The sequence below is a fragment of the Pipistrellus kuhlii genome, unplaced genomic scaffold (assembly GCF_014108245.1).
Source record: "Pipistrellus kuhlii isolate mPipKuh1 unplaced genomic scaffold, mPipKuh1.p scaffold_m20_p_16, whole genome shotgun sequence".
In the NCBI taxonomy this organism is placed as follows: domain Eukaryota; kingdom Metazoa; phylum Chordata; class Mammalia; order Chiroptera; family Vespertilionidae; genus Pipistrellus; species Pipistrellus kuhlii.
The window spans coordinates 10,017,059-10,039,874 of NW_023425471.1; the positions used below are offsets into that span (position 1 = coordinate 10,017,059).

Sequence of the window (22,816 nt, forward strand, 5' to 3'; positions counted from 1 at the left end):
GTTTCTTCATCGATAAAATGAGGGAGTTGACCACGTGGTTTCAAGGTTCTTTCCAGATCTGATGTTCTTAAGGCACTTTCTCTCTGGAGTGTGCCTGCACCTTTCCATTCCCCTCGCCCTCCCCCCAGGCACAGTGCCTTTGCCTTTCTCTCTCCTAAACTCCAAGGGCCCTTCTTTTGCTTCTGGAATTTATTTACTGAGCCCACACAGCCCAGCTGGTTTACCTTTTCTACTTATATGACTTTCTAAAGAAACTCTCTTATAATTGAAAAAAATAAAACCTATAATGGAAAGCAACTACTAAACTGCTTTCATGTTGGGATATGAGAATACAAAACCAGTAACTCTGAAAAGTGAAACTGCTTTAGCCCTGGCCAGTGGTTAGTGGGTTGGCCCACATCCCAAAGGATCAGGGTTCAATTCCTGGTCAAGGGCACATACCTGGGTGGCTAGTTCAATCCCTGGTGCCGGTCGGGGTGTGTGGGGGAGACAACCAATATGTGTGTGTCTCATCCATGTTTCTCTCTCTCTCTCTCTCTCTCTCTCTCTCTCTCTCTCTCTCTCTCTCTCTCTCTCTCTCTCTCATTTTCTTCTCCCACCCCTTCCCACCTCTCTCTCTCTCACCCCCCCCCTTTCATTCTCTCCAACAATTAATGGGAAAAATGTCCTTGAGTGAGAATTAACTAAAAAAAAAGTGACACTGGTTTTAGTTAGAATTTTAAAATTATCCATCTGCAACCCAAAGTCAGTGCTGTGCTAAAAAAGCATTCACAACTGGGCAGCAGCGTTCTTGTAGCAGCTACTCCTGCCCTGTTTTGAAATTCATAAAGTACAGCTTAGAATCACAAACGGACCCTCCAACTCAAGAGCCTATGGTTCCTCGAAGCTGCCACAAAACATTGTACTTTAGTGGACATTTTTACTTCCACATCCTTCACTTCTAATTTTTTTTAAATATATATATATATATTTTATTGATTTTGTACAGAGAGGAAGGGAGAGAGTTAGAAACATCGATGAGAGAGAGTCACCGATCAGCTGCCCCTTGCACACCCCCTACTGGGGATGTGCCCGCAACCAAGGTACATGCCCTTGACCGGAATCGAACCCGGGTCCCTTCAGTCCCCAAGTCGCCGCTCTATCCATTGAGCCAAACCCGTCTCGGCCACTTCTAATTCTTGCCAATGTCTTAACAAAGGTGTGTCTACAAGTGATTATCTGATGACACTGTCAGCTGTCTGCCTCGTCATTCCACAAAGATGTGCTCTTTGATCGCAAGAGTGATCACGAGGCAGCTTGTAGGAGATGTTGCCCCTAGCAAGGGTTTCTATAGATCATTGTCCACCACTAGAACTCTGATGAAGAGGATGTTGTCTGTGCTACACAATATGGTCGTTACCAGCCACCTGAACAGTTAAAAATGTGGCTAGTTCAACTGAGGACCTGATTTTCAATTTAATGTGTTTTTAAATTTTTTAAAGAGATTTTCTAGAGGGAGAACATCAATGATGAGAGAGAACCATTGATCTCCTGCCTCCTACACACCCCACACCGGGGACTGAGCCCACAACCTGGTCATGTGCCTTAACCAGAAATTGAACCACAACCTCCTGGTTCATAGGTCGACACTCAACCACTGAATCACACTGACCGGGCAATTTAGTGTATTGATTTACATTTAAATAGCCACCTGTGGCTAACGGTTGCCATATTGGGGAGTGAGGCTATACACAGCTATTACATACTGTTGAAGCTTTTTACATTAACATTGGGCATCCATTTTCACCAGTCACAGCTGGGTACTTAACAGTACCCTTGTCATTTCTAGATTTTATTCTTCAGTGACTACGTTTGCCCTCTGCCCATTGATAACACATCAACAATAGTCTCTTTTGGAATAAAATAATGAAATTATATTTAGACCCTTTTCTGCCATCGCTGCAGGGCATATCAATTCTTACCTTTGCTGGAAAAGGCATTGATCATCAACCTTTTTTAATCCAGTTCTCTCAGAGGCACACTTTGTTCTGTGAGTTGAAATATTAACTACTGCCCAGAGGGTCTCAATCCAGCCACGCTGGAATCTCCCAGGCCAGGGCTCCATTTCAGATTCCTTCCATCAGACTGTCTCTGTGAAGCCTTTGAGAGTTCCCTAGCCAGTGTTGCTCAGTGGGTTGGCCCACATCCCAAAGGATCAGGGTTCAATTCCTGGTCAAGGGCACATACCTGGGTTGCTAGGAGCCATAACCGGTTTGGCTCAGTGGATAGCGCATCGGCCTGAGGACTCAAGGGTCCCAGGTTCGATTCTGGTCAAGGGCATGTACCTTGGTTGCGGGCACATCCTCAGTACGAGGTGTACTGGAGGCAGCTGATCGATGTTTCTAACTCCCTATCCTCTCTTCCTTTCTGTAAAAAGAATGAATTATATATATATATATATATATATATATATATATATATATATATATATATATATTTTTTTTTTTTTTTTTTTTTTTTAAGAGTTCCCTAGGAGCATCTAACGTGTGACAGGATTGAAAACCACTGATCAAGTCCAAACCTAGGAGCCAGCTGGAGAATAGCTAGAATGCTGGCAGCAGGAAACGCTGTAGTCTTGGCACAGAGCAGACCTGCGATCCCTGCCCCCTTATTGATGTTCTGTTTATCAGCTCATTGGAAAGCACTTAAAAGTGAGAAGAGGCCTTGTCGATGTGGATTTGGGACAACCAAGGAGTGCAAGAAACTCTAAGCTAAGCTGATGCTGCTTGTGTCGTTTGCTGGCATTTCCGCCCAAACAGAATCCGCTAGTCCTCAGACAAAATAAGCATGCTAATGCTCTCAGCAATGGTGATGGATACAGCTTTCCACAGCTCCTTGGTAACCACTAAATAGTGTAATTATTTCTATACTATTTGTTAAAGATGTTAAAGATGATTGTTGTCAGCTTAGCAATCATTGGAACAGAACTTCCTCTATGGAAACTGCTCTCTTCCTGGGCCTTCAATTGGTAACAAAACGGCAGTTAGTGCGGGCAAATACTGCCCCGTGATTCAGGTGGGAGAGGCCCTTCGGACCCCCTACAATCAAAGAACCTAGGATGAGACATGGAGTGACCATCTCGTCCATAAAACAGCTCTGTCCAAATGGGAGAGTTTCAGCTATTGCAGGCAAAGCCCCACACCCGTTTAGAAGGCCGTAAAGGAGAGTGTGTGCTGATGCCTCAGGACTTCCGTAGCTCCCCCAGGGCCTTATATATTCAGAGGCCTGGCTAAGGGGTGGCATTGTCAGTCCTCCAGTCAGCATTCTCAGTGAGTTGTTTCTAATAGAAAATCTACTTTTAAAAATATGCTTTTCTGCCCTACCTGGTTTGGCTCAGTGGATGGAGCATCAGCCTGCGGACTCAAGGGTCCCAGGTTTGATTCCAGGCAAGGGCATGTACCTTGGTTGGGGGCACATCCCCAGTAGATGGTGTGCAAGAGGCAACTGATTGATGTTTCTCTCTCATCGATGTTTCTAACTATCCCTCTCCCTTCCTCTCTGTAAAAAAGATCAATAAGATATACTTTACAAAAAAAAGACTCGAGAAACATTCGGGCAGATTCATCACAATGTAGGAACACTTCAATGGAAAACATGAATCTCTGTGTCTGTCAGGACCTGGGAAAAGGCTCAAGGGGTTATGACCAGTGTCTTCAGTCATCACATGGCACACAGAGAAATGCGCCCCCCCCCCCAAGATGTCCCTGTCCTAATCCTCACTCAGAACCTGGGGATGTGTTGTATTACATGGCAAGAAGGAATTAGTGTTGCTGATGAACTTAAAATAGGGATATGTACCTGAGTTATCCAGGTGGGCCCAATATAATCACAGGGGCCCTTTAAGGAGAGGAGAGAGGCAGAAGTGCCACAGTGATGTGAGGTGAGAAATACTGTTCTGGCCATTGCTGGTTCTGAAAATGGAAGGGGCCATGAGCCAAGAACTGCAGGCGGCTTCTAGAAGCTGGAAAATGCAAGAAAAAGAAGCTGGAAAACGCAAAAAAAAAAAAAAAAATCCCCTAGAGCTGTTGTCAGCAAACTGCAGCTCCCGAGCCACATGCGGCTCTTTGGCCCCTTGAGTGCGGCTCTTCCACAAAATACCACGGCCTGGGCGAGTCTATTTTGAAGAAGTGGTGTTAGAAGAAGTTTAAGTTTAGAAAATGTGGCTCTCAAAAGAAATTTCAATCGTTGTACTGTTGATATTTGGCTCTGGTGACTAATGAGTTTGCCGACCACTGGCCTGGAACCTTCACATAGGAATGCAGCCCTGCCAACACCTTCATTTTAGCCCAGTCAAGGGCCAATTTGGACTTCCGGCCTGCAGAACTTTGAAATAGTAAATCTGTATTGTTTAAGCCACTAAATTCATTACAGCAATAAGAAACTAATACACACCTATTGAACATCTGTCATCTATCCTTAATCCCTGCTAAAGAAACAAGTAGAAAAAGAAAAAAGAAAAAAACACACCTCAGTTGTGTTAATGTTGATTTGTGGTTAGGCTAGTACGTGATACGTGGTATCTTGCCAGCATCTGTCCAGTGGAACACAATTCCAGACAAGAAAGACTGGTTACATCCTCAAGTTACCGAATGAGTCAGGTCCTGCCACATGCACAGCAGATAGCAGGTTTTCTTTGAACGTGGAAATTTTACAGCGACAAGTTCATAACCAGTTAAAAGGGTCCCTGTGGAAAGGGTTAAGTAACCCTATTCTTTCAGGTATGGATTCATTCATTCTTTGAAAATGCAATGTTACCTATCAAATATTGTAGGTCTAAATTAGGGGTGTCGAACTCAATCAGAGAAGGGGCCAAAGTCTAAAATCCAGCCTAAATCGCGGGCCGAATGGTTTACTGAACAGTCATAAACTGTCATTGTGATGGAAACGCAGCGGAGTGCAGTGATGACAGCGCGGTGCGGGCCACATTGCAAGGCCTGGCGGGACGGATTTGGCCCGCGGGCCTTGTGTTTAACACATGTGGTCTAAATGGTGCTTTTCATAATAGGGTACAGCAATCGTGCCAACCAATTCCTTTCCCCACCGCCAAGGAAGATAATGAAGGTAAGGAGATTAAACATTGCTTGGAGGAAACAATACAAGCCAGCCCTCATTTGGTCCACGCGGCTGATAGTCAGCTAATGTGGTGGGTTTTCTAGAATATAAATGATGGCAGTTCACACGGGCCTAAAGTACAGATCCATTAGTGCCTACAGATATTGATGCCTTTAATAACATTTTTCAATTTTACTGGTCATTTCTTGGCTTTTACTTGATGGTTTCTTTTTTTAAATTTATTTTTTAATTTTTAAAAATATATTTTATTGATTTTTTTTTTTTTTTACAGAGATGAAGGTAGAGGGATAGAGAGTTAAACATCAATGAGAGAGAAACATCGATCAGCTGCCTCCTGCACACCCAGTACTGGGGATGTGCCCGCAACCAAGGTACATGCCCTTGGCCAGAATCGAACCTGCGACTCTTCAGTCCGCAGGCCTACACTCTATCCACTGAGCCAAGCCGGTTAGGGCTTGATGGTTTCTTAAAGAATTTGATCACAAGATATATATACTTTGTTGCTTATGAACTGTCACACTTGGTTTGAAAAGCATCTCAAAAGAGTTTTTTTTTTTTTTTTTTTAAATCAAATAGCTCCTGTTGAATATCTAGAGAAGTTTAAACATTCAACTTCAATAGCCAATGGGGACTCTGCGTGTAAACATTTCCGATAGTGTACCCTTTTATCTCGGGTGTTGTATTTATTAACAAAGGCTATTTCTCTTTGGGGCAAATGTCAGACTTCTCAAACCTGCGCTTTGTAATGCCTTACAATGGATTGTTTTGCCCTGAAAACATCTCTGAAGTATCATAAAAGTTAAGAACAAACCTGACTCTGTGACTCTAAATACAGCTTGTCAAGTATGTTTTTGATCTGTGCGGCAGAACCAAGTAATATGGTCTGTGAATAACAGGTGTCTTCTTAAATGGACTCCTTTGCTGACTACAGGCCTTATTGCTTCTAAAGCAGGGGTGGGGAACCTTTTCCCCCCCCCTCCTTTTTTCTGCCAAGGGCCATTGGGATATTTATAACATCATTCTCGGGCCATACAAAATTATCAACTTAAAAATGAGCCTGCTATATTCGATCAAACATGTCACTCATTAACTCACCCCTAATGCCTTGGCATGGCCAGACCAAACGATTTCGCGGGCCTTATACTGCCAGCGGGCCGGACGTTCCCCACCCCTGCCCCAGAGTCTGAGTTAACATTAGAACTGTTGTTACTCCAAAGAGCTAGACCTCAGCAGATGGAGTTAATTCAGCTAGTGGAAGGCCTGAGCGCAATTCTCAGAACATGGGCGGTGTGTGGGGGGTGATCTGCCTTAATTGTTGACATTTGGGATCCTGATTTAGTGCCTTCACCCCCCATCTTTCAGCTTCCAGCTGATCACATGAGCTTCCCCCCGCCCCCCCAGCTGGAAAAGTGGTTGAAATGGCCACGCCCCCACGTTTCCGGGCAGGTAAAAAGCAGTCATCCCATCAGGTGGAAGGAAGGTGGGTGGAGCCTGAGATTCTGGATCATGGGAGGCCTGAAACCGGATGTTAGCAGTTCGGAAGGCCTCAGGCAACCTCTCCAGCATCCGACTTTGCGACAGGTAAGCACCGTCTCGGGGTCACCCTGTGGCCCCCTCATAGCTGGAGAAGCCGCGGGCCAATGCAGGCTGCCTCCTCAACGTAGAGACCTTCTCAGGCAAAGGCGGCTTCAGAAACCACCCCCTCCAACTCCTCATCCTACAAAAGCGGGCACAGGTCAGAGGAGTGAAGTGGTTTGGCCAAGGTCACCAAGCAAGTTGGCAGGGGAGCCCCCAAGTCAAAGTCCCAACCTGGGGGCCCCCCATGACTGGCCTCCAGGGGGGTCGGTCCATAACTAGCGTTGAAGTCAGGTGCGGGCCCTCTGGCACCTCCCCCACTCTGCCCAGCGCGGAGGCCTGGCCTCCAGTGTGGGGACACAGCTGGGCAGAGCTGGGACAGCTGCGACGCCTGGATTTTTGTTTGAGAAACCAGCACAAAGGCAATTCCGTATCCCTTTATTTAGAAACAGGTGAGAAATGCTGTGTTCCGTCTGGGAGCGGGAGCGGGTTGGGAGCGGGAGCAAGAGGGGAGAGGGTTGGAGTGGGTTGAGGGCTGATTCCAGTGGTTTGCATGATTCAGCACCAGAGCAGATGCTTGGGCATAAGGTCGGCCTTGAACCCACGTAGTCATCGTCATCTTGTCTAATATATACATCGTCTCGGGTATGTATGCTCCTTATGGCTTTGTCCGGAATGCGTCGCAGTGACACAAACACAGATCTCGTCTCCAGAGGAGAACGTGCAAGTGCTTGATGAGCTTATGGCCAAGCGGGGGCCCCAGGCACAGGAGTGCCTCTGCTCTGTCGGGGCTCAGGCTGCCTCCCCATCTTGTGTCTTTCCCTGGGGTTCGGCTGGGTGTGGAAAGGAGGCCCGAAGATGGAGCAAAAGCAAATTCGAGCTCTTTCTGGCCCTCCCTGCAGGGCTGGGTGGGCTGCCAGGAACTACGGCCTAAGGCGTGAAGCGAGATTGCAAGCCTGCAGCTGGGTCTCTTGCCCACCCAGCAGGCCAGAAGGTAGCACTTCAGTCTGGGGGTCACTCCTCTTGAGGTTGATTCCCTTTCCCTTCGTAAGGCCCTGGGACCTGGGAGCTGGCTTTCCGCAAACGGCCGTTCGCTGTGACCCCCAACATGACAGGCCCCTGTGTGTTTAGCTGGTGGAAGGGTGGACGTCTGATTTCAGGGTTCCCAGCAAGAGGGGGTAATGGCTAATGGAGAAGTCCTGACATGGTGGGGCAAGGGGATTGGGGACCACACCCCCCATGGGTACCCGCTGACTTTGGGTGTCCATGAAAGAAAGCCTACTTTCTCCACCTGTTGGGGGGAGGGGCGTGTGTAACACTTGACAGTGAGTGGAGAGCAACGATTACTCTCTCATCCTTACCCCCTTCCTGGAACCTGGCCCCTCCCACAACCCCAAGTGGTGTCCTCAGTCTGCAGCATCCTTCCCTTTGCAGAGCAAAAGAATCCTTCCTTGCTTTTGGTCATTTGTGCTGACCTCCCCCAGCTTGCTTTGTGCCTCCCTCACTGCAGCCTCCGCTCAGCGTTGGCCATTGCTGGTGACTGGCTGGCCCTTCTCGTCCTGGGAAGTGGGGAGAGGCTGAGAGAAACTGATGGCCGCAAAGCATCAAATGTCAGATTTCCTAAGCCCCCATCCCCCCTCCCTTCTCAGTAGTCTTGTCACCTTTGGAGGTGGTGTTAGCGGTCAGGAGAGGGACAGTAGTTGAGATTTAGAACCCGTTTAGGGGTTTTGGCCCATCTCTGGAATATCTCCAGCATGGGGCATTTCCCGTCATTGGCAGCTAGGATGGCACTGAATCTGAGTCACATGAGTGGCACCTGTCAGTAGGGGATGTGAGGCCTGCAGACTTCAAATCGGCCTGATACATCAGCCCCACACTGTGCTCCAGAGCAGGATTCGGGTATAAAGTGGGTTTCTCTGCCCTGGGCTCTCTCCTGTCACCTCTTTCCCTTCCCTTGTTTCTCACCAGTTATCTCGCCTAGTTGGTCTTCTCTTCCCGGCTGAGTGTCGCCCAACTGCAGCAGTAGGCACACGTGCCCGGTTTGCCCTGAGTGCGTGGCTGAAGAGAGAGACCCACTGGATCTCCAGGCCTTGACTGCAAAATGGAAATGTCTTCCCCGGAGCCATGTTCCTGACAGCACTCTCTCTGTCCCACAGGCGTGCGAGACAGAGCTCTTGGGGGAAATGCTAAGAACAAGGAGGTTTCAAGCCAGCTTAGCTTCATGGCGAGCAGGGAGGTAGTTCAACCCCAATGGCAGAGATTCCCGCCTTCCTTCCCCGGTGGCCCCACTTGTCACCCCGAAGGCCAGTCCCCAGGGCCTCTGAAGAGGGGTGTTTCTGGCGCCACATGCTGGGCTCTGCCTGCAAGTTGCCGGTTCAGGCCTGTCTCTGGCTTTACTGGCACAGCCAGGCAATGCCTCTTCTGCCCCAGCATGCGCATCTACACCCAGACTCTGCCTGCTCACTTCCTCCCTGTGTGCGGGGACAGTGACTTCAAATAGCTCAGCAGGAATGCTTAGGGTGGCCATCCCGTTTGGCAAACCTAGGGCCAGGGGTAAGCGCGATACTCCCTAGACCACTGAGATACTCCCTAGACCACTGAGATGCTCCCTAGACCACTGAGATGCTGGGGTCAGAACTCAGGTTCCCACAATGCTCTGCGAAACTCCTGCAGAGCCTCCCTTCACTCCAAACTGTCTGATGGGAGGCCATGAGAACCACATACGAATTTCCTGGCTGGTCCCAGGCACGTCTACAGGAATCCAGGATGAACTTTTGCCAAAGCGGACCCACAGAGTCCTGGAGACCAAGGGTTTGTGAGAGGGAGAGCAGGAGAGGTGTCTTTTGCGGGTTGTATGTGGTCGGCACCCTGGATGGCATGTTAGAGAACAGACGCGTGCACGTAGCACCCCCTGTTGGTATCCTATGTAGTTTGGTTCATGGAACTGTTACTTGAGGTCTATGAAACTGGGAACTGGTCAGAACTGGGGGCAAGCCATTCCAGGAGAGTTACCATCTACTAACCCTGGGGCCAAGGTGGGGCGGCCCCACTGGCCAGGATGGTGTTCTTTATTGCGTTTCCCGCAGCTGAAGGGAATGGGGAAACACAATGAAGTCCAAGCAATGGTGGAAGAGCACCACCCGGAGCACAGGAGGCCTTCTATGGCGCTCTCCTTGTCAAGACAGTCCCTTGAATTAAGAAATCAAGGCTCACGGTATGTGGCCTTTTATAGATCTGGCCTAGAGCAAGCCTTGGGGCGTGCACTCCGTTTCTGGGCCTGGAAAGAACGGATGCATTGCAACGCTGGGCCTCAGTGGCTGCACTGAGAAGGCTGGCATTTGCCTTGGACACAACGGTCTGTACTGGGGACGGGTGAACTCTGGCAGAGCTTGGGTGGCAGGGGGCAACGTGCAGGGCCCTTAGGAACCGGAAGTAGCGGGTTGAGGGAACAGCCGCTTCCACACATGGTGTACTTGGTGGGGGTAGGCGTCAAGACCAAAGCAGGGCGCACCCTGCTGGGTGCGAGTCTCCCGGGGTGCTCTGCACCTTTCCCTTAGCAAGGTGAAAGGACAGTGATTCTACATGATGCTAATGAAGTTTATAGGTTGTCCAACTGGAAACCTCCATGCAGGAGGTTGGACTGAGTGGAGACTCAAGTCTCAACACCTCCCCGGGTCTCCCTGCTAAGCTGCAGCTCCTGAGCCTCTCACCCTTTAAACACTCACCACCCAGGCATCCCGTGTCCCTGCCCCCCTCCCCAGCCCGCGTGGTGTGGCTCCTCGTCTGCCAGCCGCCTTTACTTCTCATCCTCATCCCCCTCGCTCAGGCTGCTGATGGAGGCTGAGGCAGCTTTGGGTGAGGAGGGAGGTGAGGTTTTGACCGGGAGCCACGAGAAGGTGGGCGACGGGGAGCGGGATGGGGACCGGCTCCTGGTGGGGCTGTTCACGGGGCTCTGCTTTGGGGACAGGGCCTGCAGCATCCGGCTACTTCTCTCCTGGAACATCTGCTTCTGGAGAAGAACGAGAGAGAAAGCCGTCAGTTAGTCACCCGAGATCGCAGCGGAACTACAAGGAAAGGCAAGGAGAGCCCCCCCAACATCTGCACCCCCACATGGACTTGTACTCCAGCCCGTGTTGGCCAAGACACTCTCTGGGGAGGAGCTGCGTGAAATTCAAGGCCAGGGAGCTGCTGACACCTAAGGGCACCGTCACTGCTGGTCCCCGGCACTCTCTCCCGCGTGCCCTCTCCTCCATCTACAAAAGCTGAGTGAGTGTTATTCGCCAGGCGAACAGCAATGTCCTGGATCTCGGAAAGGTAGCAGGAAAGAAAACCAAAACCCCAGTCCTCGTGGCTATAAGGAGGCATCACGCACACAAAATCAACGTAAGATGAAGGATGTCAGATGGAATCATAGTGTGAGAAAAAGAAATGGACAAGGAAGGAAATAAAAAAAAAAAAAGGGATGTGAGCATTGGGACAAGGGGGGTGCAATTGCATATAGGGTGCTCAGGGAATGCCCCCCCTCCCCGGAGAAAGTGTTATTTGAGCAAAGACCTGAAAGAGATGAGGGAGGAGGCCACATTCAGGGAAATTAGAAGGAAGTGCAGTCCAGACAGAGAATCCGAGAAGGGAGGATATACACTGAGTGGCCAGATTATTGTAATCTCTGAACGCATAATAATCTGGCCATTCAATGTATATGATCCTATCTAATAAAAGAGAAACATACAAATGGACTATACCTTCACTATGCCCACAAGCCATGCCCACCAGCCAATCAGGAGCTAATATGCAAATTAACCCAACCAAGATTGTGGTTAATTTGCATATCCAGGCAGAGAGCGAAGACTAAAGACAGCATAGAAGGAAGCCAAGTGCTGCAGAAGGGATCAAAGCTGCAGAGAAGCAAGCAGGGCAGTGGAGACTGGAGGGAAGAAGATGGAGGCGGCAGAGAAGGGAGGGAAGCAGGCAGGGTGGCAGAGACCACCACAGGAAGCCCTATTGCAGGAATCTTCCTGCAACAGGCCTCTAGTATATAATAAAAGGCTAATATGCAAAATATCCCGTTGACCAGGAGTTCAACCAGCAGGCAGGCCGGCCAACCACCCATGTCCCCTCCCCATGGCCAGGCTGGCCGGACCCCACCCATGCACAAATTCGTGCACTGGGCCTCTAATATATACATACATGTACACACACACACACATACACACACACACTCTGAGTGGCCAGATTATTATGCATTCAAAGATCATAATAATCTGGCCACTCTGTGTAGTTCACCTTCAAAGGGGAACAAGGAGGCCATGGCGGCTGGAGTGCAGTCACGTGGCTGAGGAGGGGCATGGAAAGAAGGGCATGAGGGCGAGGTCACCAGAAAAGTCAAGGCAAACTATGCTATGCCGGGTCTTGGTGGCCATGTGAGAATTTCAGCCTTTACTCCGAGGAAAAGAGAAACCTCTGGAGAGTGCCTTTACCTCTAGAGTTCTGAGCAAAGGATTAACAAACTGCCCAGCCTGAATGCATGTGTGTGTGTGTGTGTGTGTGCGTGTGTGTGTTCATGACTAGAGCACCAAGAGGTGAATGGATTTCCCCTCCAGAAAAGCCCCCGGAAGGTTTTAATCCAGGGAGGGGTATGATAAGATTGGTGTTTTAGAAATATCTTTGGGTGTGAGCATAAAAGGAAGGAAAGAAACTATACAGGAAAGGAATTAATGTTTGGCTCTAGTAAACTTCAAAAAAGCCACCATGAAATAGATAAAAAGCAAAAGAAAAAACTGGAAAATGTTTGCACCATTTAACTACAAATTACAGATCTTAGTACATAAACAAAGCTTAAACATCAAAAAAGGAAAAGAAGGTAAAAACCTTCATAGAAAAACGAGCATACGGCATATATAGGCAATTCACAGAAGACTTAAAAATGTTCGGCATCACTAGTAAACAAGCAAATGCAAAATGACTGAAGCGAGATTTCTCTTTATATATCAGACTTAAAGATGTTTTAAACCTCCCAACTTCAGACAGTTGTTTCCCAGATATAGTTGACAGATGGCTTCAGGCTTCAGAAGCTTAAGGCATACAGTTCTATGTTGTGGCATGTTTGGAGTTAGCATGCTCTGACTTCTCATCATGTTCTTATGTGTATAATAGTTTCTACAAGTTTTTCTCTTGTATTTACCATGAGGCTTACATAGAATATCTTAACATTATAGCATCCTGTTTCGCACTGATGACTTAGTGAAATTCCTAAACTCTATGCTTTCACTTATCCCCCTCACATTTTAGGTTATTGATGTTACCGTTACCATATTTTTATTGTGTAAACAATAGCAGGTTATTGCATTTCTGGTTATTTTTACTACATTTGTTTTCTTTTAAATTCGAGTTGTGAGTGATGCATCATCACTATCATATTACAGAACCTAAATTTGATTAAATATTTATTGTAACCAGTGAGCTTTATTCTACTTTCTCTTGGTTGTTTTTTATTGGAGGAGGGGGGTTGAGGGGGGGTGAGAGAGATAGAGGGGAGGATTCAGGGTTGTAATTTAAAATTGTTTACATTTTGTTTTTATCTATGGAGATCTCAAAAACTGTGGCTGCTCAACCTGTGTGGCTCAGTGACTGAGCATCAACTTATGAACCAGTAGATCATAGTTCGATTCCCAGTCAGGACACATGCCTGGGTTGTGGGCTCCATCTCCAGTGAGGGGTGTGCAGGAGGCAGCTGATCAATGATTCTCTCTCATCATTGATGTTTCTATCTCTCTCTCCCTCCCTCTCTGAAGTTAATACACACACACACACACACACACACACACACACACACACACACACACTGAGTGGCCAGATTATGATGATATCTGAACTCATAATAATCTGGCCACTCAGTGTATATCCTATATCAGTGGTTGGCAAAATGCGGCTCGTGAGCCACATGCAGCTCTTTGGCCCCTTGAGTGTGGCTCTTCCACAAAATACCTCAGCCTGACCGAGTCTATTTTGAAGAAGTGGCATTAGAAGAAGTTTAAAAAATGTGGCTCTCAAAAGAAATTTCAATTGTTGTACTGTTGATATTTGGCTCTGTTGACTAGTGAGTTTGCCAACCACTGTCCTATATAATAAAAGGCTAATATGCAAATTGTTCCCTCGACCAGGAGTTTGACCAGCAGGCAGGCGGCCAATTGCCCATGTCCCCTCCCCCTGGCCAGTTGGCCGTACCCCACCCATGCACGAATTCATGCACTGGGCCTCTAATATATACTAGAGGCCTGGTGCATGAGAATTCATGCACTGAGGGAGGCGGTCCCTCAGCCTCGCCAGCCCCCTCTCATAGTCCAGGAGCCTTCAGGGGTGGGAGGTGACCCAGTGATCAGGGGAAGGTGACGCCCCCATCATAGCTCTGCTGCTGCCATGGCCCTGGATGTTGGCTGGCCCTGGTTAGCTGAGCTTAGGGTGGCCCTCAGCAGTTGGGCAGCCAACATCCAAGATTTGCCTGTGTCTCAGGCTGGCCCTGGGTGGCTGAGGGGCTGAGGGGACTGGGGACTCCAGAGGCAGGCACACGGAGTGGCTGGATCTGCTTGAGCGCCACCATCTTTGAGGACATGGCAGTCAATTAGCATATTCCCTCCTTATTGGCTGTCGGCACTGCCATCTTTTGTGAGGGTGTGGCAGTCAATTAGCATATTCCCTCTTTATTAGATAGGATATACACACTGAGTGGCCAGATTATTATGCGTTCAGAGGTCATAATAATCTGGACACTCAGTGTATATTTTAAAGACTGTGGCTGAGGTTTATAGCTTTAAGTTTGTCATCTGGGCTTATATGATATTTCCTAACTAATAGTCACTAGTGACACACCTGAGAAACTCAGGCCAAACAAAAACTAGCCTAGAGATTTGGATGACATTGCAGCCATCCAACTCATTGATAAATCCTTAAAGCTTTAACCCTTCCCTTTTCCACCCCCCCCCCCCCCCCCCCGTTTGCAATGCCCTCTTCTTAAGAGAAGGATGGTGGAATTACTTTGCCTTGGAGATAATGGTATAAAGATGTACCTTCTCATATGAGTAATGCTGATTTATCTCTATCCCTAGTCACTTGCTAGCAGTCTGCATCTCATTACTATTGCAGTAGTTCTGCCTCCCAAGAATAACCCTCTAAGGAGGAGGGTATGTATACCAGTGAATCTAATACCAGGCATTCATTCTTATTTTTATCATCATATAATAGTTAAGTCATCCTTGAGTGTACTGTATATACTCCCTCTTCCCCTCTGGCAACCATTAGCTTGTTCTTTTAATTTAATTTTAATTTTTTTTAATTGATTTCAGAGAAGAAGGGAGAGAAAGAAACATCAATGATGAGAGAGATTGGCTGCCTCCTGCATGCCCCCTACTGGGTATCATGCCCACAACCTGAGCATGTGCCCTGACCGGGAATTGAACTGTGACCTTCTGGTTCATAGGCTGACAACCACTGAGCGACACCAGCCGGGCAAGTTGTTCTTTATGGGTCGGTTTCTGTTTTATTGTTTTTAGATTCCACATATAAGTGAGATCATACAGTATTTCTCTCTCTCTCTAACTTATTTCACTTAGCAAATGTGGCAGCAGGACAGGCCCTAGGGCCTGCATGGTTTTTGTGTGGGAACCTGAATCAGGCAAGACTGCACTTAATTCCATGACTGGTTGGGGCCACTGGTTTTGTTGTGTAGAGAGGGAGGGACGTGGGCTGTACGCTCTGTTGAGGTGCCACTGTAGGCAGGGCTGCTGGATAGGCTATGCAGCTTCCTATGTGTCTCATTAGGTTCCCCGCTTGGGCAGGCTGAAGGCTGTGTTCAGAAATGGGCAGAACCAAAACCGGTTTGGCTCAGTGGATAGAGCGTCAGCCCGTGGACTGAAAGGTCCCAGGTTCGATTCCAGTCAAAGGCATGTACCTTGGATGCGGGCACAACCCCAGTAGGGGGTGTGCAAGAGGCAGCTGATCGATGAGTCTCTCATGGATGTTTCTAACTCTCTATCCCTCTCTCTTCCTCTCTGTAAAAAGTCAGTATATATTTTTTAAAAGAGTTATTCATAGTAGCAAAAATCCTGAAATAACTTAAATGACCCAACAACAAAAAAAGTGATAAAAAATCTTCAAAAGATTCATTTAAAAAAAAAAATGGGCATGCCCTGGCTGGTTTGGCTCCGTGGATAGAGCATCAGCCTGCGGACTGAAGGGTCCCAGGTTCGATTCTGGTCAAGGGCACCTGCCTGGGTTGCAGGCTTGCTCCCCATTGGGGAAAATGCAGGAGGCAGCCAATCAATGATTCTCTCATCATTGATGTTTCTATCTCTCTTTCCCTTTCCCTTCCTCTCTGAAATCAATAAAGATGTATTTTTTTTAAAAAATGGGCAGAACTCTGAGTCCGTTTCCCTGCCTGCGCACAGTGAGAGCCAGCTCCAAAGCCAGAACAGTTCTATCTGGTGGACTCTGGTCCAGGGTTGCTGGGCTACACAGCTTTCTAGGTGTTATGGCCCGACTCTGATCAGGCCGGGCCAGGGATGGACTCAGTTCTCTTGCCTGGAAGAGGCAGGCCGGGCTCCAGGGTCATAAAAACCTTTGAGTATCCAAATCGGAGCACCCTTCACCCTGCTGAGGTGCTGTTCACACTACACTCTGATTTGGCTCTGCAGATGAGCAAATACCCTGGCTTCGACTAGAACTTGGGTGCTATAGGCAGGACCTTGGTCTGCCAAGGTCAGAGTGCTGATTGTTTCAAACTCTCCCCCTTCTCTGTAAAATGAGATTCCCTGTGGGCAGAGCAACAGATCCCCCTGTGGGGTGAGACTGGAGTGGTGGCTCCCAAGGAGTGACTACAGCGATGGGGGAGCTAGATGTTCGCCCTGAGCTCTCTTTTCCCACTGAAGGAACCATAGGCTCTTGGTATGGTGCTGCGCCAGCCTGGGGGAGGGGCAATTGGTTAGCACACAGCCTCTCCTCCACTCCTTCTAATGTGATCTGTCTGGGTCTCTGGTACAGGGGATGCGTCAGCCAGACGCATGTGATCTAGGCTCCTGCCAGGGTGTCTTGCCCACAAATAGTTGTTAGTTCTTCTTGTTGGGGTGTGGGGAGCAAAATCAAGAACGACCTATGTTGTCATCTTGGCGATGTCACTGTCCTAAGATTTTTTTTTATTAATATATTTTATTGATTTTTTACAGGGGAAGGGAGATGGGACAGTTAGAAACATCAATGTAAGAGAAACATCGATCAGCTGCCTCCTGCACACTCCCCACTAGGGATGTGCCCGCAACCCAGGTACATGCCCTTGACCGGAATCGAACCTGGGACCCTTCAGTCCGCAGGCAGATGCTTTATCCACTGAGCCAAACCAGTTCTGGCTATCCTAAGATTTTTAAAAATTTGTAATGGCCAGTGTTGGTGAGAGTTTAGTAACCAGACTGCATTCACGTTACTGCTAGTGGAAGGGTAGAATAGAACCTTTGTGAGGGGTAATTTCGAAATAGGTGCAAATACTTTTTTCTTAAAGAGATCATCAGAGATGTAAGTAAAGTTTGTTGTATAGATGGATATTCAGAGCAGTGTCATAACAGACAAAACTGAAAACGCCCTAAATGGATGAGAGAAATCTTGCACAACTGAGAGGATATACTAAGCAGCTGATGCATATCAAGTCCTTAAAGAATATTTAATGACGTGAGAAAATGTTCATGAGCTGTTACAAAGTAAAATGGATTTTGCAACATGATCTGCATGATCCCAATTTTGTAAAAGGTTAGATATAGGGGGGGAGGAGGTGGCAAGAGTAAGTTTGTAGATGTTCATATGGAAAATCTTATATAATAAAAGGCTAATATGCAAATCGACCAAATAACAGAACGACTGGTTGCAATGATGCACACTGACCACCAGGGGGCAGACGCTCAATGCAGGAGTTGCCCCCAGGTGGTCAGTGTGCTCCCATGGGGGAAGTGCTGCTCAGAGAAGCTGGGCTCATGGCTGGTGAGCACAGCGGCAGTGGTGGGAGTCTCTCCCTCCTCTGTGGCAGCACTAGGGATGTCCAACTGCTGGCTTAGGCCCGCTCCGCATGGGAGCTGTCAGTTGGATCCCCTGAGGGCTCCCGGATTGTGAGAGGGTGCAGGTCCGGCTGAGGGACCCTCCCCCAGAGTGCACAAATTTCATGCACCAGGCGTCTAGTATAATATAATAATAATAATAATAATAATAATAATAATAATAATATATAATATAATATAATATAATAATAAATAGTAATATAAGAATAAACTATGCTTTCTATGCCCACAACTATAAACCTACTTTTGCATCTCATTACCATTAATATTTTTGTGCTCTTGCCCCAATATTTTCCCCATCTACATGCACTACACCCCATACATCTAATAGATTGGAAAAAGATTGGGGCAACACCCTGAAAATATTAATGGTAACAACTCTGGGGGGTGAGAGACTGCGGGTAACTTTCATCTCTTTTTTTAATTTATTCTCAATTGGTACATTTATTTAAAAAATATAGCCTAATGGTCCCGTTTTTAAATGTTGCTCCTAATCATAAGGAGCTCTTCAACAAATATTTCCAGACAGAAGCAAAAAGGTCACTAGAAATGGCCAACAGGACAGGACCACTGTAGACGAAATTCCCGTATAGATCATTAAAACTTGCTAGAAAAAGGAGTTTGACATTCTTTACAATTATACCAACATTCGTGGTGGCTGAATGTCATAGGCATTTCAGTCTCCTTTTATTATTTTCGAATAGTTCTGTAATGAACATATATTTTATCATCATAACAAAGCAATAACTGTATGCAGAGAGAGAGAGAAGACCGAGGCAAGATTAGGCTGAAGGGCATTGCTATCCTGACATAAGTGAGAAAATGTTAAGACCTCAGATACATCTTCAATTCCCCCATCACTGATTTCCCTTTTATAAGCTCTAGCCCATTACTTTTTATTTTTTATATATTTTTATTGATTTCAGAGAGGAAGGGAAAAGGAGAGATAGAAGCATTACTGATGAGAGTCATTAATTGGCTGCCTCCTGCACGCCCCCTACTGGGGATCAAGCCTACAACCCAGGCATGTGCCCTGATCAGAATCGAACCTGGGACCTTTCAGTCCACAGGCTGATGCTCTATCCACTGAGCCAAACCAGCTAGGGCTAGCCCATTACTTTTTACAATCTCAAATCTCCTCTAGCAGATAGAATAGAGATGCTTACTGATCGCTAAGATCCTTTCCAGATGTAAAATTCCACACTTCTACAAATACACCAATTATTCACCTTCCATTAAAGGTACTGCTAACTCTGCCGAAAGACCCAACTCCTCTCAAAATTAAACAAAACAAAACAAAAATGCTATAGATGTAGCCCATTTATAAGACAAAAATCAAATGCCAAAAGGAGAGGGTGGCTTATTATTAACAACATTTAAAAAAAAATCCTTGAACTTCTAGCATGCACTTTAAAATAGTATTTTTATTACTGTAATCTTTCTTGTATTTTTAGTGGCAGTCATTAGCCCTCCCGCTGTTGATGGACTATCAGCATTTCCATTAGAAGCCCACATTCTAAGGAATCTACGACTTGTCTATTACGGTTTGACTTACCGTATTTTTCGGACCATAAGACGCACTTTTTTCCCCCCAGAAGTGGGGGGAAAAAGTCCCTGCGTCTTATGGTCCAAATATAGCCTACACATATACTTTAAAAAAAAAAGTTTTTTTACTTGCCCGGCTCTGTGTGGTCTCTGTGTGCTTGCCCGGCTCTAAAATGGTTCTAAATGCTGCTGTTTACTTTACAGGGTTGATTACATGTGTTTATGACTGTGATGTTGGGTTTTAATGCACATAAAATATTTTAGGACACTATTTGTTTCAGAATCTTTTTTTCTTCATTTCCCTTCTCTAAAAACTGGTGCGTCTTATGGTCCGGTGCGTCTTATGGTCCGAAAAATACAGTAAGTTCATAACTGAGAATATTCTGCCTAAGGGGATGAAATCACTTGAATCCTTAATGATAAACAATGGCGTCGCACTTCATAAGATGTGATATCCTTGCAAAATAACTCTGGGTCTCCATTCGCAAGCTCTCTGATCTGTTACTGGTGCGTTTTGAAGGGCGGTTCCCTTACAAAGAAGCTGCATTGAATCAGATCAGGAGACAGTTTGTAATGAGCTTCCTGGGAAGAAAAGCACTTTAGAAATATAACCAATAATGAAGACCTGGCGTGGTATTTTCAAAGAGAAAGGGTGTTTTAATTCAGTCGTTTGCTGTATCAAGAGGTTTCCATTTATCAAGATTTCTCCCGAGAAAATAATCCCATTTATAGTCCTGTCCATATGAAAGTATTTCTCCCCTCCTACAAAGTGTTCCCTTTTAAGAAGTTCTTAACATCCACTGAGGCAGTAAATGTCATCACAAATGTCTTGAAAGACTTCAGTATTTCAGATAGAGTCCGACATAGGTGCCCAAAAAGAAACAAACAAAAAAATCCTAGTTTTCCTCTCTGGTTTGAACCTCTGAGAAACAACAGAACTCAAGGAGTTTCAGTTGTGGCCAAATCAATAAATGACTAAGGTTTATAGCACATGTGTCAAACACAAGGCCCGCGGGCCAAATCCGTCCCGCCAGGCCTTGCAATGTGGCCCGCACCGCGCTGTCATCACTGCACTCCGCTGCGTTTCCATCACAATGACAGTTTATGACTGTTCAGTAAACCATTCGGCCCGAGATTTAGGCTGGATTTTAGATTTTGGCCCCTTCTCTGATTGAGTTCGACACCCCTAGTTTATAGTGTCTGATACCTGCCTGCTAGGCACTATTAAAGGTATATATATATATATATATATATATATATATATATATACACACACACACACACACACACACACACACACACAAAGACACACACAGACACACACACACACACACACACACACACACACACACCGTATTTTTCGGCATATAAGACGACCCCCTAATTTTACAGTTAAAACATAGGTTTAGGCCTATATTTGCTGTATAAGACTACCCCCCACTTCAAAGAAAAGACTTACTTTGCCGTCAAGATCTGCAGGTAATTTTTGTGCAATTTTGGTCTTTGCCCCCGATTTTCGGTTGACTTTTTTTCGTTTCAAAAGTCATCTTATATGCCGGAAAATACGGTATATAAAAATTTATTTCTGCCCAGCCTGTGTTGCTCAGTGGTTGAGCATTGACTTGTGAACCAGGAAGTCATGGTTCGATTCCCAGTCAGGGCACATGCCCTGGTTTCCGGCTGGATCCCCCGTGTGGGGCGTGCAGGAGGCAGCCAATCAGCGATACTCTCTCATCATTGATGTTTCTCTCTACCTCTCTCTTCCTCTCTGAAATCAATAACAATATGTTTAGAAAATAATTTCATCCTCCCAACACCCCTGGTAGGTGACTGACAGGCAAAGGAACTTACCCAAGGCTACCCAGCCAAGAAGTGAGCCCCTTGTCATGATCAATGCTCTGTAGTTAGCCACTTAATAAGAAGCTTTCCATGATTATTCATGTTTTACTTAAGCATTTGTTGGAAGACAGTTTTTAAACCCCCTGCCAAAAAGACTCAAGTGGGATATCCAATTCAAATCCACAAACTAAATTTTCTATTTATTTTCTCAAGATAAAAACAGTCTTAAAAATTAGCAGTGCCACCTTAACTAGTTTGGCTCAGTGGATAGAGCGTTGGTCTGAGGACTGAAGGGTCCCAGGTTTGATTCCAGTCAAAGGCATGTACCTTGGTTGTGGGCACATCCCCAGTAGGAGGTGTGTAGGAGGCAGCTGATCAGTGTTTCTCTCTATCCCTTTCCCTTCCTCTCTGTAAAAAAAAAAAAAAAAAAAAAAAAAAAAAAAAAAAAAAAAAAAAAAAAAATCAATAAAATATACTTTAAAAAAATTAGCAGTGCCATTAAAATGCCTATTATAAAAATACTAGAGGCCTGGTGCACGAAATTAGTGCATGGAGGGTATCCCTCAACCCAGCCTGCACCCTCTCCAATCTGGGACCCCTCGAGGGATGTCCAACTGCCCATTTAGGCCCGATTCCGGTAGGATCGGGCCTAAACAGGCAGTCGGACATCCCTCTCACAATCCCGGACTGCTAGATCCCAACTGCTCACCTGCCTACCTTCCTTCCTGATTGCCCCTAACTGCTGCTGCCTGCCAGCCTGATCACCCCCTAACCACTCCCCTACCAGCCTGATTGATGCCTAACTGCTCCCCTGACAGCCTGATCACTCCTAACTGCCCTCCTCTGCTGGCTTGGTCACCCCTAACTGCCCTCTCCTGTAAGCTTGATCTCCCCCAATTGTCCTCCCTTGCAGACCTAGTCCCCCTACCAATTGCTCTCCCCTCCTGGCCTGATCACCCAAAACTGCCCTCCCTTGCAGGCCTGGTCCCTTCCAACTGCCCTCCCCTGCTGGCCTGATCGCCCACAACTGCCTCCCTTGCAGGCCTGGTCCCTCCCAACTGCCCTCCCCTGGTGGCCATCTCGTGGCAGCCATCTTGTGTGTTGGAGTGCTGGTCAATTTGCATATTACTCTTTTATTAGATAGGATTAAAAAACAAGTACTGCCGAAACCGGTTTGGCTCAGTGGTAGAGCATCGGTCTGCGGACTGAAAGGTCCCGGGTTTGATTCTGGTCAAGGGCATGTACCTTGGTTGCGGGCACATCCCCAGTAGGGGGTGTGCAGGAGGCAGCTGGTCGATGTTTCTCTCTCATCGACGTTTCTAGCTCTCTATCTCTCTCCCTTCCTCTCTGTAAAGAATCAATAAAATTATTTATTTTATTTTTTATTTTTTAAAAAAATATATTTTATTGATTTTGTACAGAGAGGAAGGGAGAGAGATAGTTAGAAACATCGATGAGAGAGAGTCATCGATCAGCTGCCTCTTGCACACCCCTTACTGGGGATATGCCCACAACCAAGGTACATGCCCTTGACCGGAATCGAACCTGGGACCCATCAGTCCCCAAGCCAACGCTCTATCCATTGAGCCAAACCGGTTCCAGCCAATAAAATATATTTTAAAACAAACAAACAAGTACTAGTGAAGGTACAGGGA

The 22,816-nt window shown here is 46.7% G+C and overlaps 1 protein-coding gene across 4 annotated transcripts in view; it reads right to left on the reverse strand.

Moving 5' to 3' along the window:
* Positions 1–10,266: 10,266 nt before the first annotated feature.
* PCYT1B (phosphate cytidylyltransferase 1B, choline) overlaps positions 10,267–22,816 on the reverse strand; it is a 90,908-nt gene continuing 78,358 nt past the window's right edge. For all 4 annotated transcript variants that reach the window (XM_036439668.2, XM_036439669.2, XM_036439666.2 and 1 more), the window contains one exon: positions 10,267–10,696. In XM_036439668.2, the coding sequence (XP_036295561.1) occupies positions 10,484–10,696 (213 nt within the window). In that variant the 3' untranslated portion in view covers positions 10,267–10,483. The remainder of the gene's footprint in view (positions 10,697–22,816) is intronic.